The sequence below is a fragment of the Eschscholzia californica genome, unplaced genomic scaffold (assembly GCF_041429995.1).
Source record: "Eschscholzia californica isolate CP2 unplaced genomic scaffold, dmEscCali1.0.p SCAF_4, whole genome shotgun sequence".
Taxonomy (NCBI): Eukaryota; Viridiplantae; Streptophyta; class Magnoliopsida; order Ranunculales; family Papaveraceae; genus Eschscholzia; species Eschscholzia californica.
The window spans coordinates 40,847,653-40,861,240 of NW_028238461.1; the positions used below are offsets into that span (position 1 = coordinate 40,847,653).

At 34.9% G+C, this 13,588-nt stretch overlaps 1 protein-coding gene across 1 annotated transcript; it reads right to left on the bottom strand.

Moving 5' to 3' along the window:
- Window positions 1–626: 626 nt before the first annotated feature.
- LOC147544703 (uncharacterized) lies at window positions 627–3,364 on the bottom strand. The gene is made up of 7 exons (XM_086636416.1): window positions 3,104–3,364; window positions 2,810–3,013; window positions 2,639–2,728; window positions 2,459–2,563; window positions 1,988–2,365; window positions 1,843–1,904; window positions 627–819 (listed from the first exon to the last, which is right to left on the bottom strand). The coding sequence occupies exons 1-6, from the start codon at window positions 3,347–3,349 to the stop codon at window positions 1,887–1,889; spliced, it is 1,041 nt and encodes a 346-aa protein (XP_086492542.1). The 5' UTR covers window positions 3,350–3,364; the 3' UTR covers window positions 627–819; window positions 1,843–1,886.
- Window positions 3,365–13,588: the final 10,224 nt, after the last annotated feature.

Genomic DNA, 13,588 nt, shown 5'->3' on the forward strand with positions numbered 1-13,588 from the left:
ACACTAAGCCCTGCTAGCCTGACGATGGAGTTGTCAGACTATAACTAGGCACTAACCCTGCTAATATGACGATGAAACGTGTGAGCCAAATATTAGTTTGCCTTGACCAATTAAGGAGTCAACTGATTGACTTGAGCGACATGTGCCGCAACCCTGAATACATACGAGCTAGACTTTCATTAAAGACAAGGTAACAGAAAAATTAAAATGCACTACAAAAATCGGGAATATTGCCGACGCCAGGAAACCGTCGGTAAGCCAACATTCTCGTCGGCAGAAGTATTTGCCGACGAGCGGGAAATGGTCGGCAGAATGGGCGTCGGGAAGTAACCCCGCGACGAACTTCTCGACGGAAACAACACGTCGGTAGATATTTTGTCGACGTTTTTGTTAACTCTATTTCCGTCGGCAGTAAGAAGATTAATTTCCCGGGAATCTCATTTCCCGCGAATTTATTGCCCTCTGCCGACGACTTGGATTTACAAAAACCGTCGGCAACTATTTGTTTGGCCGACGGTTTAATTTCCGTCGGCAATATATAACAATTTTTTTTTTAAAATCGATTTTTTGTACCCGTTGCTGCACCCGTTAATTCATTAAGTGCAGCAACATAATGAACAATAACCTGCATAACTATCAAAATTTGTAATACACATCTAGGAACAAGTCATTGTTTTCATAACACATATTGTCTAACAAAAAGAAAACCATGAAAGGTTTGAAAATTTAAAATTGCGAAAGATTTTAAAACACACATTGTCTAACATCAAGAATCAACAACTATCTTATCATTTCTTCTTCTCTGAAACACCAACAAACCTGCACAAAGAAGCAATCGAGCAATTAGTAGAGATACCGATTTCATAAAACTCATAAATCCATCCAATAAAACCAAAAAACTAACTAATCCATCTCTAGATTTGTCAATCCGTATAGAGTGCATGTTTATGTATTCTTTTATCATTTCACTACTCAAGTCAAATTAAAAAATCCTTTGACTGCAATATACGATTAGAAACCAAATGAGAAACAGATGAAGGGACACGCTGATAAAACCTATGCAAAGCCATAATAGCTTTCTTCCTAACAGCTTCTTTCTGATGCCCTAGAAGTTCAACCACTTGAGGTAATACAACAGGAATAGTTTCCTCATTGATCAATTTACAGACAGCAGTTAATGCAGCACAAACAACAAGATAATTATCTGATTTCAAATCCTTTGAATGGTATTAACAATTAGAATAATCAGATCATGATCTTCATTAAGGAAAAGAGTAACAGCTAAGTAACCAGTTCGTTTGAGAAAAAGAGAATCATCGTGAGTCATTTTTACAGCATGTATATAACCAAAAGATGCATCATGACCTAATATTTCAACATAAACAAGTCTAATTATATATTCCTTCATCTTTCGTTTAGGAATATCTGGTTCAGTAATTCTTCTTTTTAAGATTTCAATTTCATGCATTACGATTCGATCTTCTTCAACTTTAGATCTAGAAATTCTTTGGATAAACCCCATCCAATAAAATCGAAAATCACATAATAAACTGTCACAAAAATTGCATTATGAAAATCAAATAGTAAACTATGACAAAAAGTGTGGTTCTAAGCATTTCTATGAACTACACGGAATCACTTCCACCAGGGTCATGGAAACGATTACACTACTGTGGACTAAATTTCCTTACCGACAAGCATAACCTGACTTCTATCGACTAAATTGTTATAGACGAAATCAAAGTATAAAAGCATATATAGTTCATTGTTATATTACCAACTCAAATATTAATAAACGGATTAGATGGAAGAGATCTAGAAAAAACTGCATAAAGTATTTACCTTAAACAAAATTAATCCAAGCTAAGTTTGAGATGAAGTTTTGCCTACTGCCCCTGTTCCAACTAAAATACAAAGAAACCATCAAAATAAGTTTAAACGACGACACACAAAGCTAACATATGTGAGAAGAATGAGTTAAATTTACCTGTGATGACGAACCAGCACCCGATGATCGCATGAGATTCATGAACTCTGTCATTTGTGCTTTCAGAGAAGATACCTCTGATGTGACATTCGATAGCTTTCTCTCTAATTCAATATTCTTCTCTTGTAACTCAACATTCTTTTCTTGTAACTCAGCATTCGTTTTCTTAATATCAGAAAGGTCTTGCTCTACTTTCTTATTAGTTGTTGAAGATTGCCGAGGGAAAAGGTCTTTCGGCTTCACATGTGGCATAAGTCGAATGCGACCCCTTGGCTCTGGTCCCATGACCTGGGCAAAGATGTCATCAGGACCTGGCAAGTCTTCTAGTTCTCCATCAGCATTCTGGCTCATAATCTCCTTTAGTTTCTCCATATCTTTCTGTCAAATAGAATAAACTTGATCATTGTCTATATTTATCTGCATAATCATTACGAACAAAAAATAATATTGTTATGAGATGTAAATTATTACTAGCCGCTCGGCAGCATGGGGGTTTACTACTCCTTCGGTTGTACTTGTATAAGATTTTTGAAATAGCTCCATTCGAGTAGGCTGTTTGTTATTTTCTTGTCGGAACTGTAAAAATCAAAACATGCAGCATAATAGTTAAGGAGTGAGAACAATAATAAATCAGAAAAATACAAGGTTTACCTCATGAGAGACTTGTGCTAGGGATTTCGACCCAAGACGGTGATGAAGTGTCAGAGCAGCTCTATTTCTTGCATTTTGTTCGGCTAACTTCTACATTTAACAAAAAAAAAAGGTTAGAAACACATAGTAAAGCTTGAAACAAATATAAAGTGAGGAAAGAATTTTTTTTACCCTAATATCATCATTCTCATTCCATAGTTGAACCATCGTCACCCATTGAGAAGCAACAATTCCTTTAGGAATATTTTTGTCGCATTCACTCTTGTCTTCAATATCAGTATAAAACTTTCTCTTCGTCGAACATTTATGGTCTTTCCACTTAATGCTTAGCTCATTACTTAGAAACTTGTCAGACACATCAATGTCAAAATATAACTTGAAAAAGAAATAACTAGAGTTAGCAAATTGAAAACAACATGAAAGGAAAAGAGATACTATTTTAATGAACCCAAATATATCTATTACCTTAATTTCCTTAATGGCTTTCTCTTTCTGTTCGCTGTCAATTTGTTTCCATTTTTGTTTTGTTATTGGAAATCTGTGACCATCTCTCGCCAATAATCCTATGTATTCTGCCAATTTTGTCCTTTTTTTTCCAATAGGTCGGTTTTCTGCATCGAAATCAATATGTATTTTTTCTTCATCTGAAAGATCATTCATCCACGCATTTTTGTTCTTGCGCCTTCCCCTCTTTTTTGGTAGTTCTGACATGATGCTTCAAAACCTACATAAACAAGACAAATACGGAACATTAGAATTCGTACGGTTTTCGAATACAACGAATAATAATAATAAAAAAGCATAAAGTTCTCAAATTACAACTAAACAACTAAATCATATTTTTTCGAATAAAAAGAAACAACTAATCGAAATAATTCTGAAGTAAATCTTGAAGTTCTCAAATTACAACTAAACAACTAAATCATATTGTTCTTGAATAAAAAGAAATAACTAAACAAAAGAGTCATCATCCTCTTGGTCATCATCGCCGTCTTCCTCACTTTCAGCCTCATTATGTACGTACTCTTCCTCCTCATCCCCCTCTTCCTCTTCTTCCTTTTCTTCCTCCTCCTCCTCCTCCTCCTCCTCCTCCTCATCTTCCTCATCTTTGTCTTCGTTGTCTTCAATTTCTTCATTGTCTTTGTCATCATTCATCGTTCCATTGTGAACGCCCTCATTGATTTCATCTTCATTATCACAAACATTTGTATGCTCAAGAATTAACTCACTATCAAGTGGCATGTTATCATTTTTATTGTCATTCAAGTCGTAAGTATCTCTGGGTATATTTTTTACCACAACATGCCAATTAAGTTCAATCGGATCTTGAACATAAAACACTTGGCTGACTTGAGATGCCAACACATAAGGATCTTCATTTTGGGTTGACAACAAACGAGAGAAGTTAACAAGTGTAAAACCAAATTGATCCACCTTTAAACCTTTGTTTTTATTGACGTCAACCCAGTCACATTTGAATAATACAAATCGACGATCTCGTGGATATGTAATTTCAAGTATGTCAGTTACACGCCCATAATGTGTTAAGACCGCATCAACTGGATTTGAATCTTTTGCACTTGAGAAAAAGGTTTGACTCGCGTCAAGAGCCACACCACTGTTTTGCGTCGTCTTCCCCATCTCTTTTGCAATAGTGTTGAAATTGTATCCGTTAATTGTATAACCCTTGAATCGTTGAACACGTGGAAGTGGACCAGCAGCAAGGATGTCTAGTTCTTCGGGATATGACTGTTTAGCTCTCTTCAATTTTTGAAGATGATCCTTAAACCACTGAGCGAATTCCTCTACGTGTTTTCTTTGAATTGCAAGGGGACTCAACTTGTTGTGTTGGATCGCTACGAATTCTTTGTGAATGCTGCAAATGGAATAAAATTTTTACCATCTTGACCATCTTAGAAATTTACATAAACGGAATATTGATTCTAAATCAGACTTACTCGATAAATTTGTAAACATCCGGATTATTTGACAAGATATAATAATGAACCCGGTTAGATTCAGCTATATCGAGTGTAAATGAGACACCACTTCCTATCCGTTTATTGTCTATGTAACGGGGTGGTCTATTTGAGCGTGACTCAACATTTTCCATGTATCTTGTCACAAATGAAATACACTCTTCAGCAATATATCCCTCGGCAATTGAACCCTCCGGTTGAGCTCTATTACGAACGTAATTCTTTAGAGTATACAAAAATCTAGTTACACAAGAATAAACTCTAGTTAGACGAGTAGACAAGTACGACAAATATAATATATTGATAAAATAAAAAATAATAATATACCTTTCAATGGGATACATCCATCGACATTGGACAGGACCACCAATCCGTGCCTCCGTGGCTAAATGAATTGACAAGTGAATCATTATGTCAAAGAAGGTAGGTGGAAATATCTTCTCCAACTTGCACAAAATAAGTGGAATTTTATCCTCTAGTTGTTGAAAATCTTCCACACGACCTACTTTTGAGCACAAGTCACAAAAAAACATGCTAAACTCTATTAGTGTAGAGCAAAAAATATGTCACTACAACATTTTCAAATTTTTTTAGTTACTTATAAGAGAGATTTACAACAATTAATTTTATTCCCCGTATCAAAACTATCATCAGGAAAATAAAGAGACAATAACATTTTTTTTTAAATAGGTTCATATCCCTTTCAATGTTCAAGTTGTAAATGTTGTTTTACATTTTGCACAAGCTAAAAATCACCTTCAGGTTGATTAGGAAGACAACCGTTTCTTTCTAACCTAGTCTTTCCAATATAGGGTAATATAATCATTTCCTCCATAATTCTTCGTTATCTCAACTATACAATTTTGCGATGGTGTAGTTCATATTTTCATCTGGTAATTAATTCTGTAAATATTTTTTTTACGACACTATTTGCGATTTCTTCTTGTTGTAAAGATCGAATTGCAAAAAAAAAAAAAAAATCTGAGATCTTAAACATTTAAATCTGGTCTATTAGGCAATTGAAATTTTAACTGCGTGTCAAAACCTTCCTTAGAAGATGCTCAAGAAACTCAACATGATATCATCCACATCAACGTGAAGTCTAGCATTATCTTATCGAATAAACATAGTTTTCATGCTTTCTTGAGCATAACAATTAGATTGAATGACCGGTAAAACTTTGTTTATCATGCAATCTGTCATCACTTATTTCGTTACTGATAAAATAGGTTTTGTTTCTATTGTAATTGTTATACGATTTTTGCTACTTATTCTAATCTTACTTGAAAATATACAATTTCTATCGTTATCGAGTCTTGGTCGAGCTCCTGCAGTTAAGAACATTATCCTAGGAACAAATCACTTACTCTTGCAAGTGCGTAAAAGTTCATCTTCTATGGGAAGAAGGTAATATTTTGTGATTCCTTCGCCAAATAAAACAATTTCTCGTCGATATGTGTATAGTCATACATGTTCGTGAAAACTAAAGAATTGGTACCACTAGTTAAATTACCTTCTTCGAAATTTGATAAAAAAACATCTAGATTTCTTACTTTCTTCTGTCAAATATAGCTTCAAAGTATTTGAACGTTGCTTTAAGAACACCTTCATTATTTCTCCTATGAATTGAAGATTTACTTGGACTTAAAACCTTTGCAAGAAATCGAATATTACGACGTTGACGTAAAGGAATTCCTATGAATATGACTACCAGGAATAATGGTCGGGTAATGTGATTTTAGTAATTGTACTACCCTAGTTTAGTATTGAGTTTGGTTAAGAATATGATTCGTAAGGACATACTTTATCTATAGATTATATATTTTATGATTCCAATTGCTTACGCCAAACATGACCCTAGTACTTTACCAAAAATAGCAAGTCAAAATTGGTAAACTCAATTATCAATTATTGAGGAGTGTAAACTTAATTACCAATTAGTGTGAGGGGGCAAAATAAAAAGAACTCAATAATAAATAAACAAAATAAATTAGAAAAGGTAGTTGTTAAAGAGCTACTCAATTTTAGTGAAGAGACACCTGCACATTTCAATGTACATGATTTTCCTCACTTGCACATTTCAATCAATTAGGTTTTTCAACAGAGATGATGTATTACCTACTTGTTTGTTCCCGACTCCATATTAAGGTATTTTTTCTCTATACAGAGCCTTAGCTCATCTGTCTCTCTTGCAGTCACAGACTCACATGTGAGGATACATAGGAACAGTAAAGCGACGAAGACTCGGAATAGTGAACAATAATAAACTTTTAGTGACGGTTTGATATCTAACAATATATTGAACATTTATTTTTTTGTATAAATATTACTTAAGCTTTCAAACTTCAATACTCTTTTGTATGTATTATTTTAAATATTTGAGAGGAAATTTCAGCATTGTTAGAAGATACATAATGCAAATTATTTAGAGTAGAAGGATTTTACCGGTGAAATCCTTCTGTCATGTGATTCTTTTAGACAATTTCAACTATATCGTTTGAAATACAATAAGTCTAGAGAGTCCATCATTTGGGGACTCCCTATGACCCGTCCAACCCAAATGGACTAAAAGACAAGGAAAAATCTAGAGAGAGAAAGTGATTTGGTTATTGCCTTTTAGTACATTTGGGTTGGACGGGTGATGGGTCATGAAAATGTCCTATCTGAGTCGTTTAATTTAGCCGAGTGAGTCTGTTTTGAGTCTTTATTATAATAAAATGATTGGTTTTCTTGATTAGGTGTCTTTTACAGAATTAGGTATGAAAACGGTTATAAACGAATACAAAGGGTATTTTGGTCATTTGGAATCAAGGATATTCTGGTATTTTGGCCAAGGCGAGTACATGGGTGAAAAGTAGAGTCCGAGACGAGCCCATATGAGAAAACGGAAGTCAATTCGGAGTCCGGACGAGGGAATTATGCGAAGTCAAAATCAGGTCAACATTTGGTGCACAACATGTCAATTTTTGGGACTTTGTTCGGATAGTTTCTGGCGGACGGTATAGCTCTGGACACATGGCAACTCGTGAAGCCTGGATCATCCAACTCCCATGTTCAAGCTTAGCATCGAGACAGACCCCTATAGGCATGATCCAGTGTAGCATGTTGCAATCTATTCCCGTGGTCCCACAACTGAAATTCATATCATATCCGTCCAAATCTGCGTTTGATCCATCTAATCGCTATAAAAGCTGCTTCCGCTTAATATCCTTATCCAGGAAGCACATTAGCTCTCCATATTGATTCTATGATCTTTTCATCATTCATGCATTATAATTAGATATTTCATGCTTTTATTAAGTTATTAGATGAGATATATTTTTTAGATAATGAATGATTGTTTCGGAATTTAATTTTATATGATAGTCAATCAAATATATATGATTTTGATTTGACTTATTAATAAATATCTTCCGAAATCTAAATAATTTATTATGTTAGATTTTGAGTTATACATGAAAAAGGGATTTGTCCATTTATGTGGTGGAATCAAGAACCCTAGATTTCTTTCCCAGCTTGATTTCATTCTTATTAGTTTATTAGTATTGTTTTCTTTTTAAAATAGTTTTCAAAATCAAATCAAATTTTCGAAAGGGGTTTTAATTTGAGATTTAGGTGAAGTTGTTTGTCCCTTTAAACGATTCTCGGACTTATTAGTAATACTATAACTTGATCCCTACACTTGGGGAATAAACCTATTTTAGGCCTATCAACGGGTCATAGGGAGTCCGCAAAAAACGAACTCCGTAGACTTATTGTTTGAAATATGTCATCTTCTCCAACGAAAAATTACTGAAATTCTGAGAATGCATGGATGAGGTAAAAGCCTCAAAGTTTGACCTAAAAATGTATTTTCTTGAAAAATTAACATTAAAGATTTTTTTTTTTACTTCTTTTAACAATTTCTTATCCAAAATGTCACTAGTTGAGTGAAATGTGATCAGTTGGTTAAATTTGGAGAGCGCGTCCTCCTCCATTAATGGACTATTAATTTACGTCACGAAGACATAAGAAAGTTTACTACTACAAATGTAACAACTAATTGAATGTATCATAGTAGTTTTTTTGTTGTTGTTGAAAGGTATCATAGTAGTTGTAGTGGGTGATGTTTGTAGTTAGTGGTGATTGTTCACAAGTAGGAAAAGAAGCGAGACAAAAAGTAACTGGACAAATATTTCTATTAATTATTTTCATAATTTGATACAAGATGTTTTTTTCATATATAATCTTCAAAAATGATGTTTATATACCAATTGTGATATGGAGACATCAAATACAAAAACTAATTTACTTTGGGTGTGTCTTTAGAATTTTTGGATAGCTCCCTAACGAAGACCAAAGAGGCATGATGTGCATAACTACACCCCAACACAGGTCAGCCCAGTGAGTGACCACCACAATATACATACAGTGGTTCCTCTAAAGGTACTCTGTCATTTTGCTCTCAGCCCGATCATCCCCAAGTGTAGGGATCAAGTTATAGTATTTCCAATAAGTCCGAGAATCGTTCAAGGGACAAGCAATTTCAGCTAAATCTCAAATTAAAACCCTTTTCAAAAATTTGATTTGGTTTTGAAAACTATTTTAAAAAGAAAACAATACTAATAGACTAATAAGAATGAAATCAAGGTGGGAAAGAAATTTAGGGTTCTTGATTCCACCACATAAATGGACTATCTAAAACATGCATTCAATCAACAAATTCTTTTTTTCATATATAACTCAAAATCTAACATAATAAACTATTTAGATTTCGGAAGATATTCTTTAATAACACATTTCAAAATCAAGTAATTTTAATTGATTATCATATAAATGTTATATTCCTTAACAATCATTCATCATCTAATAAGCATACCCCATCTAATAACTTAACAAAAACATAAAATATCTCACTATGAAGCATGAACGATGAAAAGATCATAGAATCGATATGAAATGACAATTAATAGGCATGAAGCTCAATAGAAGGATTTATTAATCAATAACATACTTCAAAATAATCCGAAGTATGAGTTTTCTCTACTACCCTAGATACAAGATTAGCTACTCATTAAATTTAGAGACATATACATGATAAAGCAAAATACATGGAAATAAATAAGACAAAGAAAAGAAGTCACCCAAATCCTTACTCCAATTGATTTTCAAGTATGGTCCAAGTTATGCTCCAAATCCAAATAATAGCACTTTAGTTGATGATAGAAGAGAAATAGAAGAAGAAGAGGTTTAGAGAAGAAGTTATGGAGAATTAGAAGTTTAGATGAAGAAATTAGAAGTAGAAAGAAATTGTAGAGAAATGATGAAGAAATTAGAAAAGAAGAGAGAGATTGGAAAGGAAGATAAGAAAAAAAATTTAGAAAGAAATTATGGTGGAATGGGTAGTAAAAGAAAAGAATGGAGGCTAGGATTTTTAGTTTAGAAGAGGTAGAGAGAAAGGGCAGCTAAAAGAGGAGTAGAGAAAGATGGATAAAGAATGGGAATGATAGGGTTGTTCAAGTCTAGAGAGAATGAGAGAAGTAGAGATTTATTTATAGATGGGTTGATGGCTAGGGTTTTAGGAGTTAATTGGGAGAAAATGAGAGGAAGAGAGTTAAAATAGGAAGTTATGGTCACTTTCTACTCAAGAAATGGATTCTTATTGGTTGAAAATGAGGTGAGATAAAGTTGAGGGGTAAAGTGGTAATTTCCAGGGACTTAAAAGTAGAAGAGATGAGACCACGTGCTACCCGTTGGGGTCTTAATTAGCTGCTAGGGTGTAACCCGGTTCACCATATTATATTGCTCCACAAAGAGCAGCCGTCGGGTGAAGGATGTAAGGCAACAAATGGATAAGATTAAAACATGTGCATGGGAATACGGAAGTTAAAATGTCGCGGCAAGCACTGGATTATACACATATGAGGAGCACTTTGCTGCGTTACTTAAGATGCTCCGTGCTCTAAACTGGGCCACGCCATCCATTCTTATCTCACTAGCCAAATAGGTGACCGAAAGTATCCCACCAGTCAACAACCTTTGGCTCCAACTTTGACTTCACATAATTCCCTCGTCCGGACTCCGAATTGACTTCCGTTTTCTCCTATGGGCTTGTCTCGGACTCTACTTTTCACCCATGCACTGACCTTGGCCAACTTACCAGAATGTCATCGACTTCAAATGACCAAAATACCCTTCATGTTCGTTGTTAACCGTTTTCACACCTAACTCTACAAAAGACACCTAATCAAGAAAACCAACCATTTTATTATAATAACGACTCAAAATGGACTAACTTGGCTAAATTAAACGACTCAGATGGGACATTTTCATGACCCATCACTAACAACATTGCGCGATCCCAAGCCTCACTTAAAATTAAAAATTGATTTAGACATCGGCCAAAGGATAACGAGCTTATAGGACCTTCTTGACAAATCTAGAACTTGATTAGTATTTGGAGTTTTCTCAGGAAGAGGGAACGATGCAAGCGCACAATTTTTTTCCACGGTCGCCTCGAGAAGAGGAAACGTTGCCAGGGGCAGTTATTTTCAACTTTCATAGTTGGCTGTCTCTTGGAGAATTGCTTGATCGTTGTACTGTGACGGAGTAACTCCTCATAAGAATCATAGTTCAAGCTTTGGAAAGAAATAAAAGCTGTCTAGATCTATTTTTAATTGAAAAAGACCACCCAGTCGTCTAGATTGTGTCTAGGTTGCTTGGTTGAGTCAGCTTGCTTGCGTGTGTGGTTTCCTTAGGTACTTCGTAGTTTCTTTACTCTTTTATAAAAAAAAATGGAAGGATTCTTCGATGAGGACGAATTGGAAGAGAGACGGAAGGAACAATCATTGTTAAGAACACAAGAGATAATTTTACGGAGCAAGTCTAGACTTGAGGCGACTAACGCTACTCTAGATAATTTTGACCGGTCCCGTAATGATAGTCATAACGTTGATAACTATTGAAATCATCATCAACCTCAACAAGGTTGTGTCCCTCAGTTACAAAATACCAATAATTATCAACGTTTTAACAATCAAAATTATTTTGAGAATCCGAGGGCCCATGTCTATGGTGATAATTATTGGGAGTATTGTCAACCTCAAGACTGTTATGAATCACACTATCCATATGTCAATAGTTCATCCAATGGTGAATATAATGAAGAGTTTTAAGAACCAAACACGTCCCAACCACCTCAATGGGATAACATTCGAACTAATGACTCTTCATCATCTTCATTAGACCAAATTTATAGTCGTCTTGCAAGGTTAAATATAGCGCTTGAGCAGAAAGGTCAAGAGCTACGAGTTGAACGATTAGCTCTAAATAAAAGAATTGATAGAAATCTAGAGTTGCCCCTTAATAAGAAACCCAACATCATAAAAGATGAGTCCTTTGATAAGATGGAGTACAATACACATGAGTTTTATGATGATGAGGATGGTAGTATAAATGAGGCGAATACTTTTTTTGATCCTACTCCATATTTAGTTTCTGACCATAGTATTTTGCCAATCGTAGAGTCGCCGCTATCATCATATGAGTCCATTGCTAAGGAAACTCTTGAACCACCTTTAGAGAAATCAAAAGTTGAGTCAGTTTTGTCTCTCGAGTCTAAACCTTTTACTCATCTTATCCATGATAATCATTTGGATCAAACTAGATGTCTTACTAAAGATGAAGCTGATGAACTTTGGCTAGTTGGAATGTCTAAAGAGAGTGATGTCTCACTCGACTTAGGTGAAGTTCTAGACACTAATGAGATCATAATGAAAGATAGTTTAGATAGTTTGTCTCAGTCTTTACCTAAGTCAGAATCTGTGGAACTTGAACCTAACTTGGAGGTAATTATGCAACGAGCCAATGAGGCTATTTTGGAACCTTCTAGTTTGAGTGTCGATCTAGGTGAGTCAAATCTCTTAAATAATTATGCACCATGTCCCTCAGAAGTTCAAGTAACCTCGTGTCAATCACTTGTGTATTATTCCATAGTCTCTCAATCCATTTGTCATGTTTATGAGGATCCGTTTTATCCATTGTCTGTCAACTTTAGTTTATCGTTGAACTTAATGATTGTTGCTTCATCTAAGTTTGGGGATAACTCATGCACATCAAAAGTCTCACTTAAATTGTCATATCATTTCATCAACGTGAGACTGAACCATCTTGGATACATCATTTTTTGGGTTGACCCTCAGATCTTCCGATTACTATTGTATGGGGAGTCATCAACCCTTAATCCAGTAGGTTTACAGTAATTTTTTTTTTCCGTTATCATCGTCTGGCTGAAGATGATAAACTTAGCGCTTCTTGAGAGGCAACCCATGCTTCTGATATAGGACAGTAGAGTTTGGTAATATCTTTCCTCTCATCTTTTTATTTTGGCATAGTCTTCAGAACATTGGGGACAATGTTCGATTTAAGTTTGGGGATAGGATAGAATTTTTGCTAAGTCCTTCATTTAATAAATTTAAGAGGTTCAAAATTTTTCAATTTTGGATCGAAAGTGCGAGTCTAATTGTTGTTTTTGGCTTATTAATAGTTATAGAGTTGAGTTGATCTTACTATCCGGTTGTTAAAAGTTTCTTCATGAATTTCGAGTCTTGAGGTCGTCTGTGTGCTAGCCATGTGAGTATTATGGAAGTGAAGGGTAGACGGTTGTGAGAGAACTAGATTAATCATTAGTGGAGACTTAACCCATGTGAGATTTCTGAGCCTTTCTATTACCTTTAAGCGTACTCTTCTGCGCTGACTCTGAGTAGAGTGAAGAGCTACTCAACCTCGCAACTTTGTAAAAAAGAGCTCATTTGATCTCGTGTGCTCAACTTTCATAGCCACTAGGAGTGACATCAAGATAGCGAATAAACCTTACTCTTGTAGTCCATGAAACCCGATAATAGTGTCAACTTTAGGAAGACGGATACTCCACCATCCATTCATCATATGATTCATGAGAATGAAGGCATGAAAAGTAAGAAAAGAAGAATGT